The sequence below is a fragment of the Dermacentor andersoni genome, chromosome 6 (assembly GCF_023375885.2).
Source record: "Dermacentor andersoni chromosome 6, qqDerAnde1_hic_scaffold, whole genome shotgun sequence".
Classification (NCBI taxonomy): Eukaryota; Metazoa; Arthropoda; class Arachnida; order Ixodida; family Ixodidae; genus Dermacentor; species Dermacentor andersoni.
Window position 1 is genome coordinate 79,474,846 of NC_092819.1, and position 17,016 is coordinate 79,491,861.

At 44.0% G+C, this 17,016-nt stretch overlaps 1 protein-coding gene across 1 annotated transcript in view; it reads right to left on the reverse strand.

Moving 5' to 3' along the window:
- LOC126522451 (RNA-binding protein Ro60) overlaps positions 1–16,974 on the reverse strand; it is a 71,941-nt gene extending 54,967 nt beyond the window's left edge. The window contains exons 1-4 of the mRNA XM_050171194.3: positions 16,868–16,974; positions 11,428–11,759; positions 9,129–9,363; positions 3,166–3,401 (exon numbers count right to left, since the gene is read on the reverse strand). Coding sequence (XP_050027151.1) covers positions 3,166–3,401; positions 9,129–9,363; positions 11,428–11,748 — 792 coding nt within the window. The 5' untranslated portion in view covers positions 11,749–11,759; positions 16,868–16,974. The remainder of the gene's footprint in view (positions 1–3,165; positions 3,402–9,128; positions 9,364–11,427; positions 11,760–16,867) is intronic.
- Positions 16,975–17,016: the final 42 nt, after the last annotated feature.

A 17,016-nucleotide genomic window follows, 5' to 3' on the forward strand; every position in this document is an offset into this window, starting at 1 on the left:
TGGATCAAACAAAGACAGCAACGCTGAAGTTGCTGCTTACCGGCAGGTATTTGACAGAATGTTTCATCTGCCCTGGCAGTGAACAGCAGACGACCATAAGCAGTGCATCCTGGGTAAATATGGATCCAGTAACGCACTTCTGCTCTTACTCTTATGCTATATGCTCTGGCTGCGTGGGTTGTGTTCTAATCAGGGATCAGGAGGCGTTGCACTACCTCTTTTGTTACCACGAGAAATATGCTTATTTTCGTTGCTTATGCATTAACATCTTATTTCAAGACACAGTGGTTGCAATGTATACTGCGATACATAAAATTATAGCTTTATCATTAATGCTTTGAATGATGTATAGCAGTAATAATTGTTAAGACAGCTTTTGAGAATTCTTATGTGGAACATTAAAGAGGCAGCTCAATGAATATGAATGAAAGTAATCGGTTATTTTTAGTTTAAGTACAGAGCATAAAGAAAATCTGAAACATACAAAAGATGCACTTGGTCCCTAGTTCCCCATTCTTGTGTTAAATCCCACAGAGTGTTATTAAGAAGATTTGTTGGCCGGAGTACTAGCCATAGTGATGCTCATGCTATGCAGGAAAGCAGTAGTTTTCCAAATCTAAAAACGGGTAAGTTCCGATTGTAGATAGAAACTGCTTTTATAGTCGAACCCAGCTATATTCAACTCACAAAAAAAAAACCACCTATTAGTTCGGTATAGAGCACAATTCGATATAATCCTGCTAAACATTTGGATGTCATAAAAGCACATACCATTTCTAAAATCCCTTTAATGATGAAACTAGCTTAGTTTCGAATGAAATAGTCCGGCATTTTCTTCTGCTTGGGCAATTTCGCTGCCTGCGATGCACACACTTCTCCACATTGTCTAAGGAGTCGAAGCAGCTGAGGCCGAACCCTTCCGAATTTGTACAGAAGCACCGGACTAGTGCGAGCGCACCAATAACTTCGGAGGATGTGGGCAAAGGACCGTCGTTGCTTTCCTCATTGGGCCCACTTTCACTTGTGCTCGGTACGATGTCGGCAGTGTAGTCTTTGTTTTCGGGCTCTCCCCTGGTCGTGACACCATCATTTGCGCTCACAAACTCGTCCACCGTTGATTCTTCAACGGCGTCCAGAAATTCTGACAGCTCGCTTGAAACTTCAGCAACACCAGCAACGGCTTCGTTGCATTCATCAGAATTTACAGTCATCACCGAGCACGCGGAAGTCTGCACGGCTGAAGCAATTTCGGATGAACCACTAGTACACGGCCGTGCGTACGCGTCGGGCACCACAGGCACCGGGTCGCGAGTTTGGCCACTTGAGCACTAATCTCCCCCTTATTATTCAAGATCGTGCTGAGAGTGCTCCTCGGAATCTTGTATGCTGCAAGGACATCCCACTTCTCACCGCGTTTGGCCCGATTTATGATTTCAAGCTTCATGACGAAAGGCAAATTCTGCCACTTCATCACTGCAACACTGTGGGAGAAGGCCCACAAGGCGCACACACAATGAACCAGAAAAGCAGCGAGACAACTTGCACTTTTGCCATCCTGCACGACGAGGGCACAAGAGCCTCTGATTGGCTGTCTGAGCAAGTGCTGCGGGTGGGCCAGGATCATTTTTTGAAAGGGGGGTGTTGACAGCTTGTTCGAGAGAGTGCGGTCACGGTAGACAGAGCAGTTGGATGGAGCCGCGCCGCTCGGTTTTCCCGCTACCGCGAGGGAAAGCCAACTTCCGGGGGCCCTTTCCGCTGCGTGACGTTCGATATATCGGGAGTCACCGATATTTTCGTTCGATGTAAGTAATTTTGTCTATATATACTCATTGTAACTATACCGTGACCAGAAATTGTTCGATATAGTCAGGTTCGACTGTACTCATTGAAGCATGCACCTGGTTCCAGTTTTACTGCATCTTTAGGCTTGCCAAGCAGCGGTTGTCAGGTCAGGGAGCAGGCAGAAGCCTCGTCAGTTATTTTGTTTGATCAACTTTTCTGTACGAGCAAGGTGAACAGGTACTGGAGCTTGCACATACTTTGTTCAGTTCCTGTACAGTGGTGTACAGTAATGTGGAATGTTGCATAATACTGTACAGTAATTAATAAGGGCACTTGAATAGGTAGTGTTCAAAATTGAAGAGCTTAGACAGCGTGTCAGCTTTCGGTTGAAGATCAGTCTGCAATTGACTGTGTAGTCCTGTGTGGGTTAAAAACCCTGCACAACGGGAAGGATTGCTTGTAATAGTTTGTGCATACGCTGTTATAGCATTGATAGATAAAAGAAACACATGGGGGTTAAAGTAAAGTTGCGCTTGATAATACTCGAGTGCAATTATCAAAATAACATGCACTGATGAGCATCTACCCTTGCTTGAGATGTCATTAAAACAGCCCATACACCTGATCACAAAAATGACAACCCGAGAGAAGCACAGAGAACAAATCACATTAGCAAGAGAATCTGAGAGCCTTCGCTGCTGTTCTCATTTAAAAATTATCTTGCCGAATCGATTGAGTGAAACGTTTAAGCCTTTTTATTGAAGGAATGCTAGGAGCACCGGAGGCTAATCCTGAGGGTACCTTCAGTTGAAGACTCACTAATTTGCCAAAAATTGCAAAATCTGACAAACAGCAGCTAAAGTTCAGTCACCATTCAAGAGGGTGCACGAGGTTGCTAGCAGAAGAATTCCAATAGAAATGTATAACAGCGCATAGAAAAACTGTCGATCATATTGATTGATTTCTATAAGCAGAGTAACGAAAGAGCTAAGCCGAAATGGGGTGCTTGCTCGTCAAGCTTGTTGCCTGCTCAGGATCTGTCAATGGAATTCACCAACAGACAGTGAGCCTGCCGAGTTGTCTTGCGTTCCTTCATGGGAGCGGCAAACCTTAACAGGTCAATGGTGTTCATCACCTGAACTAAAACATGGCATAAACCCTTATTTTCTCTTGAATTCCCCCATTTCCCACCCAGAACTTCGTTAAATTAGGCAATAGCATGTGAGTTTCCTTTCTTGTTTTGAGGTTTTTAGTGCATTAGTCTCTATGAATATGAGTTGGGAAATTTAAACCACTACATTAAATGTAAATTGCATTGCTCCAGGTTTAGTTAAATTGAGGTTTCACAGCAATAGCACCAACGTGAAGGGTGATGACGCATACCTCCTTGGAGCGCAGCAGGTGCGAGGGCACATGCTCTAGGGTGAGCTGGTGTTCTTCCATGAGGCGGGCAGCCACCTGTTCATCTTTGGTGTGCCGCACCTCATGCACTGCCTGCAGGTAGGCGAGGACCTCCCGAGCCTCTTCTGCCACGCTGCCTCCTTCTGCTTCCTTCTCTTCCACCAGCTTGGCGGCCGCTGGAAGGCCGTGCGTCAAGTAGCGGAGCAACACGGCGACACCTGCCAACGTGCAACAGCATAAAACTTCTTTATTGTTTGATTTCAACTGGTAGTTTGTAAACTATGTGAGCGCTAGCATGAATAGAAAGGGGATGCTTTTCATGCATAAGTAAATCAGTTCTGTGGAAGTCCACAAGGTGAAGGAAGCTTCGTGAAAAGGAAGAACTCATTCACTGGAAACTGAAAAGCCTTATTTCTGAAGTATCGCATGGGTTTCCCTTGTTGCCCCATGCTACTTTTGGGCACATGACAACTTTTATTACCTCTCACACTTTTTGTGCACATGGAAAGTGTACATTTCTGCATGTTTATGTAGGTATGTACAGGTAAACCCTTGTTAACTAGGACTCTGATACCTCGAAATACTGGTTAAATATAAATTTTTTTCCGGCCCATGTGCTTCTCGCCTCTTATATTGAAATTCTTTCGTGCCAGACTCCAAATAACTTGAAACCTTCAAAAATACTAGGGAAAAGGCAAAGGGGTAGCATTGGCAACGTCATTTGCACTTGCTTTTCACCTGGTAGCAGCTCACTAGCCGAGCCAGAGGCAATGCGGGAAAGCACTTCCTCGCTTGTCTTTTCCCCTTCTTTCTGTCCATCACTGCTCGTGTGCACACTTGTTCAACTGCTTTCTTCCACTTTGCTGTGGCCTCATGCTGCTGCAACGGTGAGCTAGGAGCTGAAGTTTGTTTCCCCCCTCTCATTTAGGATGCTTTTGAGCAGGCACCATCAGCACAAGCGCTGTGCCCAAAAAAAAGCCAACATGTTAGCGCACAGCATTTAAGCAAGACTGGCAAGTTGGCTTTCCAGAATAAGGATGCTCACTTCATGCTTGTGCCACAGTGAGGTGTAAATGCCACATCATTTGTGGGCGTCTGCTAAAGACATGATAAATGTGCTGTTATGCGATTCAGTTTCAGTTTTGGAAGTGAATTTGCCTGGAATTCATTACGATGCAGAACATAACAGAATCAACTTTGTGGGGATGTGCGACTCTCACGCGTCCCCTGATACGTTGTTTTTCTGCATAGCTCCCGTTTCCTGTAATCCGGCTTCGCCGCGTGGCCTGGGACCCGCGGCGGTCGGTGTGGTTGAAGCGCAGTACGAGAGATGGCGAGAGCGTTGTGCTGCTAACGCCGGCTCACGGTGTTAGGAATGGCCGTACGGGGTGGCAACGTGCCAGCTTTCAGCCCGCTGCACGTGTTCCAAGCCCACCAGACAGGGAGCCCTTCCGAGAACTGCGGATGACCGGCAGCCACGTGGCGCGCGGTCAGCTCAGGAATGTGGTACTCCGCCGCGCCACCCGAGACGGAGCACAGTTCTACGAAGCCCTCGGTCGTCGACTCCGGAGCCTTTGTGTGTATGGGCTCGAACTTGTGTGCATTAGTGTGTGTGAGCCATACTGCAGGGCGGCGGCAAGTTTACAATGATTGGACGAACATTCCCGACCATTCGTGCTCCGTCCACACCGAACGATGACGTCGAACTATGACGTCAAGCGGAGAGCTTATAAGCAGCGTTTGCCGGCTGCTAGAGTGTGCTCGTGTCGTGCTCGTTGTCGGGAGCTGAGTGCTCTTCATCAGGCTAGAAATGCACTAGTGAGCTGTGTGCTCGTAAGCTGTTTGCTGTATGTTAGTCTTGCGGGCTCCATATGGGAGTCGCGCTAGGCTGCCAATGTATCTTGCTTAAACTGTTAATATGTAAATAAATCCTGTTCACCGAGTTCCTGTCTACGACCTTCATCTCCTTCAAATGGTGGCAGCGGCAAGGTAGTCGGACGACTCAAATATCTGGTTGACAGAGGTAGGACCGTCCGACAAATCTTACAACGGCGGGGTTACTTGGGTGCGGAAAGGAGAAGGCGAAGCTTCCTCTTTGGTTCTGGATCGGCAAGCTGCACGGACATTCCGCGCGTGCGCCGATCCATGCTTTTGCGAGACCGTCTTGCGAGGCCTCGTTCGAACGCGCCACCGTTCGCGTGACCGCATACTCGCGAACCACCAGGCGTTAGTGTCCAGCATAGGGTGAACATATTCGCTCGCGATCCGGTCGCGGTGAGTCGGACTTACTAGATTTGTCGCGCGCCCATCGGCATGTTTTGGGGATAGCAACTCGGCTAGCAGGCATTGATCTATGAAAGGTGCAATAAATGCCCTTGTGATTGTTTGCACTACTGTGTTGTCGTTCCTTTGTCCCAAGAGCACGGGTGAGAACCCCACAACTTTTTGGATGTCTGGAAGCGAATATGTTCGGATGACTAGCTTCAAATCTCGAAATATTGCATTAGGACTTGCGCATTTTTGAAGTGCTGTCAATTAGTCTGCCAAGGCATCTACAAGGAGCAGCCACGAAGTGAGCATGCACTGGCAAGCATGAGTATAGTCTGACCTTTAAATTTCGTGCGGATTGAGGCTAGTTGAGCATTCAAAACTACTAGTCGAAATTGACGAGAGCCGACGGCTATGACACCGATAAGCAGGATGGCAAAAGTTTATTTCCTGCGCGGGCTGCCACAGTCCAACGTGAGCAGACAATAGTCGACTTCTTCCAGAAAAAAAAAATTATGGGGCTTTAGGTGCCAAAACCACAATCTGATTATGCAGCACACCTAGTGGGGGACTGCAGAAAAATTTGGACCACTTGGGTTTCCTTAAATTATGGGGTTTCAGATGCCATAACCACTTTCTGAACTTTCTGATTATGAGGCATGCCGTCGTGGGGGACTCCGGAAATTTTGACCACATGGGGTTCTTTAATGTGCACCTAAATCTAAGCACACGGGTGTTTTCGCATTTCGCCCCTATCGAAATGCGGCCGCCGTAGCCGGGATTCGATCCCGTGACCTCGTGCTGAGCAGCCCAACACCATAGCCACCGAGCAACCACGGCGGGTCATTTGGGTTTCTTTAACGAGCACCTAAATGTAAGCACATGGGCTTCTTTTGGAACTATGGAATTATTATCAAAATTTGAAAGCAAATTTGTGCTTACTTCAGCCTATTTATTGAACTGCGTCAATAAAGATACACAGTAAGGCTAGAAAGAACTGCACTGATTTACGTCAGCTATTGGTCAATAGCAGCCACATTTGGGAATCTGCTAATGACGAAATGAAGCATCCAGAAGAGAGTGAGGAGTAGGCTTGTGTTATAATGAGAGCGTTTGAGAAAAAGGTGGCTTTGCACTCTGCTTGCAAGCTCCATGTGCCGCACACAACTTCAAAACTTGGCTGAGATGTTCACAGCAGCGCATGCCATCCGTGGACATTTTTTCACCAAGCCCAAGGGGTGGTTTAGGGCCCCTTTGATGTTCTTGGGATCAAGCAGAAGGTTGATCAACTGGGAGAGGACATGATGAGCCAGAGCCCATCCCTCACCGGCGTACTGAAAAAGCACTCAAATGTTTTCCAGCTTGGTCCTGAAAAGAGCCAAGGGCCACCTCTATGAGTAAAAGAGCACCAAATGCACAACTCAGACTTTGCAAGCTCTGGCCCGTTCCTTTTGGTCTGCTTTCGTGGGTCGATGAGGCCCTGGATAAACTTATTGGGCAAGGCATTCTGGAGCCTGTGTGACATTTTGAGTGGGCCACATGAATAGCCCTCGTAGTCAAGAAGGATGGCAGTGCTATAAGAATTTGGGGAAACTACAAGAGTAATCTGAATCCTGTCATCTGCTGGGACACCTACCCTTTGCCTATGCAAGAGGAACTGCTTGCAAAGCTGGCTGGCTGCTTCAAGTTCTCCAAGCTTGATTTTGACTAAGCGTACCAGCAGCTCATTGTTGACAAAGAAACGGCTGACCTTTTGACGCTGTCAACGCACCGAGTACTCTTCCGAGTAACTTGCCTGCAATTTCAAGCAGCTGTGGCTATTGCTATATTTTAGTGGTACATGGAAGAGCTGCTTCAGAGTCTTCGGGGTGGAAGACTATTTAAGTGACATCTTGTTCGGTGGCAAAGATGAAAAAAGAGCATAATGTACGTCTTGAAGCAGTGATGAAGAGCATACAAGACGATGGCATGCGACTGAACCAAGAGACTAAATGTGTCTTTGGCACAGATATGGTTGGGTATCTTGGGTACAATGTCAGCAGGGCAGGGATCCAGCCAACAAATGACAAGGTCAAGGTTCTGCATGAAGTACCAGAGTCGGAGCGCAGAAAGGAACTGTAAGCTTTCTTTGGAGCTCTGAACTTCTGCAACAGATTCCTGCATGCAGCAGCACACAGCCTGGAACCCAGGCTGGTTGACAAGAACAGCAGATGGAAGTGGACAAAGCCAGAAGCAGAGGCTTTCAGCAGGCTAAGCAGCTGCTGCAGTCGTCAAATACCTCATGAGTTATTTGGGGACCAGTTTAATTGAGTGCCTCTGATGCAGAGTAAGCCTCAGCTTAAATCACCCTGCACAGGACCTTTACTTGAATGGTGGTTTTTTTTTTTTTTTGCTTATTTCAAGTTACTTCTGCATTTTCACATGAAATAAGCTGCGTCTTCAAAAGGAGTAGAATTATCTAAAACGAAACCTTTTCTGACATGATGCAAAAGTTGCCAGGGTTGCCGTTTACCCACCTCACAAGAGTGGCCCACTTCCCCCCTTACATGCCGTGCATGAGCGTAACTCTGTCACAAAAGTAACATAACTTCTTGCATAAAGTGCCAAGGATGAGTCATGTCCCATCCACATATTTAGGCGCTCATTCTAAGTGCCAGTAACCAGTCGTGTTTGTTCAATCCATTTTTACATTTTGGCGAGTTTTCCGTTTGGCTACTAGGGGGCCTATGGACTGTTTGTCTCGTAGAGATTGAAAATAATGACAGTTGCCAGTCATGTGTTGCTGTCACCTCAGGTGTGCACATTCTTCAAAAGCAGACCTTACTCATCTGAGGGTTCAGCAAATTGTAGACTTCATCCTGTATACAGGAGGCAAGTGAAAAGCTACAAAGCGGTGCATTGTCTGTTTAAAAGGTTGGAGCAACAGTGGCAATAAAGTTAGCAAAGAAATACGTTTTTCTGGTACAAGGAGTGTCATGTCAGACTTTGCCTCATCCTGTGTTTGGGATCTCTCAAATGAAAGCAGCATTATAATCCTCCAATACCACTTTTCAAGAACTCTGACTTTTTGCATTTGCAACCCTTCATCAACAAATGTTCGCTCTAAAATGTACCTATAGCATTGAGTGGTTGCGGCAGAAATGAAATTCTATCAACTCTGAAATTTCTAGTAGACATAAATGGTTCTTGTCACTTTGTATTTTCAGACATAAGTTGTGAATTCCCTGTATTGCTATCCATATGTGCAATTTAAAAAGAATTTCATTTTCTGAATGTTCTTTGGGATCTTTTGGTGGCACTTAAAGGATTAAAGAGATGACATCTCCCATCAAAGATACTGATTTCTGCTCTGAGCAGGTATAGCACACATTAAGATCACCACAGAAACTGATACACAGGAGTTACATGACAAGTTGGACGTTTAGTACATCCAGCTTGTGACAGCACATTGTTACGGTGCAATAAGGTCAATCCAAGTTTGTGACAACTGCAGGCAAACAATTCACACCAACAAACTGAGAACTCGTACGCAACCTGTTACCCGCCTATTGCTAGTTAGTCAAAATGAGACAAGACCACGCTCTCTGAAACTTGAGTGTGCCAGGGATGTAGACCACCGAATTTGGCAAATGTTGCCCGTTTCTTGCTCATAAGAAAATGAAGGACGAGCTGCATACCTGGCTTGTGTTGGGGCGGTCTAACATGTGCAAGCCGCAGCAGATCGGCATGCGTCCACCGGTGGCGCCGCACTACACGTGTTGCCTGCGCCGCCAGCTGCCGGGCATTGCCGTACTCTCCAGCCGAGTACCAATGGGCCACGGCTCGGCGGTGGGCACGGCCCCAGCCAGTTCCCTCGCTCACCTGCTCCAGATAGCGGGTGACCGCAAAAAGCTGCGAAGGGCACTTGCAAATCTGCAAGTGAACAAGTGGCTGTTAGTGACCAGTCTGGGCCGGTTTGTGAGTACAGGGTAAGTAATAAGCTCATGACTGCAGCCTATGCGGCTCTTGCACCACCTGCCGTACCATTACCGTAGTAGTGGTGTTCTGTTGCCGAGCAGAAAATCACATCTTTAGTTTTCAGATGCGATGGTCAGGTTTCAGCAGAGGCGGGATATAAAAAGGCCGATGGGCTAAGATGTCACATGGCAGGTGAGCTATTCCTATTCTCGTAAAGTTTCCGATAAAAATTAGAAAAGGGAACTCTGGCACCCCATGGATCTGTCGAATTTTCATGCTAGTAGCTTCACACATTCTCGTGCCATTATTTATTATGTATTAGCTTCCTAAATTATTAGGCAGTTGTATTCCTCTAAACGCATAACAGCAAGAAGTTTCTGCATGTATGTATAATTGTTTGGTTCACGATTCATTGTACGTACAATGCAGTGTTTTGTTGAAAATGGTGAATTTGCGAAGTCACAAAGCTGTTTGAAGCAAGAAGACTAAAGTTCAGGCAAATCCATGTAACACACTACCCACTATTCTCATGCTGTCTAAACCAACACACTTGTAGCTCCCATAGACACTTGTGTTCCCTCTAGCAATTTTTGTAAGAGATTATATGGCTATTCTGCCATATTGTCGAATTATGTCATACTGTCAAGTCTGTCATTTTGCATGATACAGACAAGCATTCACTGACCAGTTTTGTACACTCAGGTCCTTTTGCTAACCATGCCAAACTTCCTATTCAGTCCCTGTTCAGGCAGTGCTGGCACTATTTCCCAGCACGAAGTTATGCATTTTTAGCAAATGGGGTGGTCACAGAACATGAGATTTGCATGAGCATGAAAAAAAAAGTAAAAAACAAAAGCTTTTGCAGATGTATGCCACTCTGAACCACTCAAACAATAAAGACAGAAGCTGTATAAGAGGGTCCTCACAGCTTCAGGTAATACTACAGGTCTGTTTTGCCAGTGCCAAAAAGCTACACAAGACTTTGCAAACCGGTTCTATACCTGCTGAAATTTCTTCATTGCACCCAAGATTTATGCTGCAGCAGCACTACCAATGCTGGCGCCTTGGAGTGCATTGTGAACACCTGGTAGGGATGCACTGCTCGATGCTTTTAGCGATGGTGCATCACCGACATCAGCATCTGACTGCACGTCTTCGCTGATGCACTGGTCGTATGGCTGCCTCTGGGCTCAGATGCAGGCTGCATCACTGGTTCTTTTTTGAATGACATTTGATAGTGACTGCAGGCTTTTGTTGGCTTTCACAGGTCCTTGCCGCCGCCACCACCCCACAAGAACCATAGTGGAACTAAACAGCTTCTCTGTTAAAGCACTTGCATATGTTGCCATTCAATGAAAGCTGCTTCTACCTGTTCCACCATTCAACCTTGCTGGTGAAAAGCCAATGCTGCTTTTGACATTACTTTCTTTACATGTAGCATGCAGTGAAAAGAGCAATAATTCTAATGTAATAGACAGCAAAGTATCTTTATTTTTTGGACAAGAAGTACATTTTATTTATTACAGCTGAATTATTTAGCTTGGTTTGTGATCATTTTGGCAGACTGCAAGGTCCCCCCCCATACTGTGAAGGTCTAAAATTAAATTACGGGCGTTTCTGTGCCAGACCCACGGTCTGTTTATGAGGCACGCAAATGAGGCAAATCATGGCCCTGCTACTCATTTCTCCAGTAAAACCATCATAGTATTAGTACATAATTTTTGTTCTCATGTACATATGCAGTTCTTTCTCTCTCATCTAAGTTTGGAACTACTGAAGAGGCTATTGAACTTTGAATTACTATCAGGCCAGCATACTGAGTATATGAAAACACGTGTGAGTACCCCACTAGCTGCCAAATTCTAGTTGCACAAACAACTTTATTTCTTTTTCTACGGTGCTCCTTCACAGTAACAATGTAACAGAAACACACACACTGAATCAGTAGCCAGCTTGTTCTGATGCAGCTGCCTATGAACCAATGTTTGAAAGAACAAGGTCTTTGCAGAGCGCACTTGCCTCCCTGAAAGCCAGGTAAGCAGCTGCCTTGGTCGGCCGGTGGTCCGAGGCTGCGCAGACTGCCAGTGAATAGGCTACGGCCTCCGGGCATGCTGCCTGCCACTGAGACTTCTGATTAGATTTCATAACGTGGAGCAGCTCTTCCATCACCATGTAGGCGTACGGTCCCTCAACCATTGAGTGAATTGTTGGTGCCGACTCGCTTGAAAACTTGGTGCCCGCTCCGCCCACTCCGCCAGCATGGTAGCGGCTGCCTTCAAGGCCCGTGCGAAGGAAGCGCCGCAGCCGAATCAGGCTGTCACTGAGGTCTTTGCAGTCCATTGCAGGGAGACCTGTATGCAATAGTGGACATTTACCACAGGCTGCTTGTCTTCGATGTGAACTGCAGGGCTGGACAGTTTTTTTTTAATATTTACAGTTGAACCGCATTATAACAAAGCTGAATATGACATGAAAATACATTTGTTATATATCTGACATACATTATAAACATACATTCACTACGCAGTGATGTCAATGAAAAATATTTCATACTTACTTTGTTATACTTGTGTTCGTTATATCGAGGTATGACTATTTCCACCCCTCCTTCAGTCACACATTCTGATGAACAGTCAATAAAGGTGGCAAAGTTACATAATTTTATTCCAAGGAACTGCCAACTCTATTGAAAGAAAGAGTGGTAGGATTATCCTTTGTGCATTTTCTAGTGAGTGCTCATAATTACACAGGAACTAAACCTCGATTTAGTGTACAGTAATTTATGCCACACTTCATCATAAAAGCCAATGATGCAAGAGCTCAAAGAACATACATAAGCTAAATATTGGCAACAAGCATTAATGATGAAGAAAAATAACTATTGCTTCACCACTGTTCTGACAGAACATGGCATGTCGAACCTCCCGTCAAACATGGTACTGTCATCAGTAAAGTGGGCACATGTAGCAATACTCTGTACACTGCAGTAAACTGAAACCACATTATGCAACCAAAGAATTCAATTTACCGACAGTTTCTCTAGTGAGTATTCAAACACATGTCAAAAGCAGAAATGCTTTAATGAGACAACTGCTAGACTGGCTTGAATGAAGTTTGTCACATTTGAGAGGAAAAGCTAAATTATAGTGACTCTATGAAACAGAATTTTTATTTATCGCCCGAAATTCATGACGAAAAATTTCCAAACATTGGCAAATTAAAAAACAAAAAACAAAAATGGAAAATCTGCACCAAGAACAGATATCGCAACTCTGTAAACTGCGTTTGTTAGAGCAGGGGTTCCTGAACATTTTGGCCTTAGGGAAATCCACCTGCCTTCCTGGAGTTGCATGAACTGTGCAAATAATGTACAAGCAAAGCTTAGCATTGAAACAAAGCTAAAAAAAGCAATACATACCACTGAGCAAATTTTAGAAGAAAAAAGAAATACTTCTAAGGTTGGTAGTGTACTCCAAGTACTGACAATTATACAATTAAAAGACAGAGGCAAATATTGTGCACTAGGTGGTACTTAACAAGATGACAAAATAAACAACAGCTAGTTGGCTTATCACGATAATGTACATACACTTTCATAGCAAAGATACTCAGCTAGAAAATTTGATTGCACAACCGTTTAAAAACTTCACTATAAATTAATTCAATTATCGCAATCAAATCTGCAGTACCAAATTTATTAGTATAGTACCATAATGGTACAATACATGAGCATATCTTTAGCTCACTATAAAAGCAAGAAAAGAAGCTAAATATAAGTAATCTGTGCAGTATAGTGAAAAGCAACCTACAGTGGAAATATATTGTGACATTTATGTTTACGTAGTGTTGTTAAGAGGTCATGCTGGATGTTGATGGAACAAAACTGCCACTTCAATTTATTTGAGCTTTTTACACCTGCTAGTGCCAGTAGTCATTGATCCCATATGTTATTATATAGAGTAAAGTTGCAAAGCTAACTTGAACTCTATGAATCAAGGTGATTTTATTCATGTCAGTATTGAGGTAGGAATCATAAAAGATGTATACATAGAAAGAAGTCCAGTAATGAGGAACTAAATTTGGATCTCCAGTCCATGATAAGAATAAGTAATACAACAGTGCTAACACACAAAACTTTTACATATAAAACGTTATTAAATAATGTCAAATTAAAAGTAATGAAAACAAAATAGATGGCTATAAATATATCAATAAAAAATATGAAAAGATTTCAGTAACTGAAAAGGCATCAACGCAAGATACATGGAAGAAATCTGACGTACTTAAGTGTATCCCGCAAACAGAGGGAAGCACAATGGCGTGAAAAGTTAGTTGGATTAGAAAGAAAATCATTAATTTCTGTTGGAAATATGTGAGCTCTTTAATTTAAGGTAGAATGGTATGTTCCAGCACGCTAAGGCTGAAGAATGTACCGATCACCTGCCCTACTGGCTTGCTCCTCTTTGCTTGTAATGTGAAACAATGATTGAAAATTGGCAGAAGTGTTTGACAATACATGTGAACAGTCACACATCAGCCAGCCATCGACAAAGCTTGTACAACCTCCCTTGATTTTCCTTTTTGAATGGCAAACAGCCGCCCTCCCCCCTCCAAAGTATACCTTGTCTTTCAACAAAATTTGCGCGAGCAGGGTATGCTGTAATCCTGCTATGTATGCCCCCAAACTCATTGACGGACATTATGCGAGAGGTATGGACATCTCTTTCACTGATGAACACAGCAGCGTTGCTATGCACTTGATGTCCTACCCTGAATGTACTCAAAACATTAGAAATTCTGAATATGAAATTGAATCTTGAAACAAATTTTAACCAGCGCGAAGAAAATGAGACGAAGGATGAGGAACGCAAAGAAACACACAAACACATGAATGCTTTTGAAACACTGAATTGAATGCCTTTGTTTCAAATTTATGTGTTTGATTTTGAGAACTTGATATTAACATTTTTTGAATATTTGAATAAAGCTGAACGTACGGGCTTACTGCCATTATTGAAGCCTGCTGGTAACAGAAACGGGCCTGCACATATAAATTTATCAGCCACATCAAAAGTCTGCAATAAATCAACTACAAACAGTGCTCAGGTTTTTGCTTTTTTCTCACTTGCAAGCAGCTCACAGTAATAAAATTCTAATAAGTATTAAATCAAATAGGCACTCATATTGTACTGCCTGGCCTTCCCACATTTTCTCCCTTCCCTTTTAGAAGCAGGTAAACAAACAAGGTGAAGTATTTGCACTCTAAGGCGAGTTTTGATATGCTGAATTTATTGCAGCAGGAGTGAAAAACAATAGAGCAGTGGAGTTGGAGATTCTAAAAGATCAGCAATAGATTATTTGCAGCAACATTGATCACACATTGAATTATACAAACTTCTACTATACACATATACTACTATGTATAATCACATAGTAGCATGTGTTGCAGGTGCAGAATTTAAGCAGATGGGTACTGGAGCCATGCTAATTTAAGCAAGATTCTGAGACAAGCATCAGCTCTGAAATGTTTACTAAAGCGTCCAGTGAAATAGATTGTTGTTACAAACATTTCCCAAGTCCTTCCTCATACACTGGAGAACGAAATCATGAGGAACAATTACGTATTTATCATACAGCACATTTTGGAGACAAATATACTGAAACTCATGGATCCCCAGGATCCATGAGGATCCAATGCAGTATCCCCGCAACAGGGCTAAACGCACTGAGAACTGCTTGAACTTGACAGTCACAACATGTGTCCTAATGTTACCAATGGAAAAGCCTATCAGTTAAACTAGAAAAAGCATATTGCTATATGTAACACATACTTCCTGGAATTAGCCACTGCTACTAATGTATCGCCAAGAAAAACTGCCCATTTCCTCTTCAATTTCTTCAATCCATGAAGAAATTTTGTGCATGATATCACCGAGGCAGTGATGATCGATAGTTTAGGGGATAACAGTGTGGTGTGTCCAAGCCATCGAATGCTTTATCTTTGAAGGAATTACAGTGCTTGCATCGTCACTGATTGTTGTGCTGGCTGCAATTGGATGAGATATGGCCATGAAATACCTTTATATTCTGCTCTGCGGTTCTCAATAAATTGTTGGAAGTTAGCGCTCGTGTGTCTCGTGACTTCTTTTATCGTCCTCATCTGGTTGCGCACTTTAAATAAAGTTTTCAGTCATGTCTTACTGACATGCCAAACAACCACATTACTGTATGTATATGCTTCCTAAAAAGTGCCTGTAATATATAGTCACATTATTTACAAGATGTTTACATTCTGTTGAACGATCTCATGTACAATTACCTTGGCATCATCCAACATTTGTCCTTTAGTATCACTTTTATTTAGGGGAGTGCAAATATTCCTAATTTTCAATACGAATCATATGGTCCCTTGCCATTTGATTTGAGAATTCAGTGTCCGAAGTTGTCAATTATTCCTTTCTTATATACGAGGTATAAAAACACTGAGCGAAGTATTGAGGGAGAGATAATGATGGGTAGGACTGTTCCGAATGATTCCGCTGCAGAATAGCTGCGGTGGTTGCGTAGTAACACCAGTTCCTGAGACAACGCGTATAAGTTGTTCTCTATTTTTTTTCATAGCGTACTCCTGGACCGTGGTTATATCTACGTACGACGCGCCGAGATCCGCAAATCTGGTTTTCGCGAGTGCAAAAAGTGACGCGCGATTTAAGAGCTGTAATGCAAGTTGAAATATACATATATATTATATATAGCGAAATTTTAGGCATGCAGGAAAGAATCTTCGGGCCTGTCGCGGCGCTGAGCGAGGGCATTTGTCCCAACACAGCGGTCCCTCTAGCGCCGACCAGGACCACGGGTTGTTGTCGAGCCCTGTCGAACATGGCACATACCCACGAGGGGGATTGGCTACACAAGTAGACAGTGTCCACAGCCTGATGACACACCCATGTTTTTTTTTTTTTTTGCGGTCACAAGCGTGAGTGAAGCATGCCCGCATCACTTGTTTTTTTTCTTCCTGAAATAAAAAGCTAGATCACACCGCGAACACCGAGGTTTCAAGCTTGCAACTCATTATATGATCGCCGAAATCTATTTACAAAAAAAAAAAAGAAAAAGAAGAAGAAGAGCGAGAGAGAATAACCCTGCTCGGCTCTGCGTGCGAAGCACAGCTTTCGTCGTCAGCTTCGTCCGCCAGCCATGGGAGACAACAAAAGAAAACACAGAATCCTTTATTTAGGCGTGTAAATTCACCGCGGCCTGAGAATACTCGATGATGAGGTTTCTACAATGACACGCACACGAAATGGGTTAGAGCTAGCGCCGTACGGCTCCCAACTCGTCGCAAGTTCCTGCCTCTCTAAAACTACACTGCACTAAAACGTGGCAACGCTTTGTCACGCCTGACCATCGCCCTCGATATGTCTCACCTTAAGAGATGACATATCAGCGTATTTACCTTGATGTTAGGCGTCGGGACGGCGCTCAGGTAGCAACAAGTGTTAGAGGAACCAGCTAGCGTAGGTCAGCCACACAGCTGACAAAAGGGACGGCCTTTAATTTTCGGACCGCAGCTAATCATAAACATTAAACATAAAAAAACCTCAC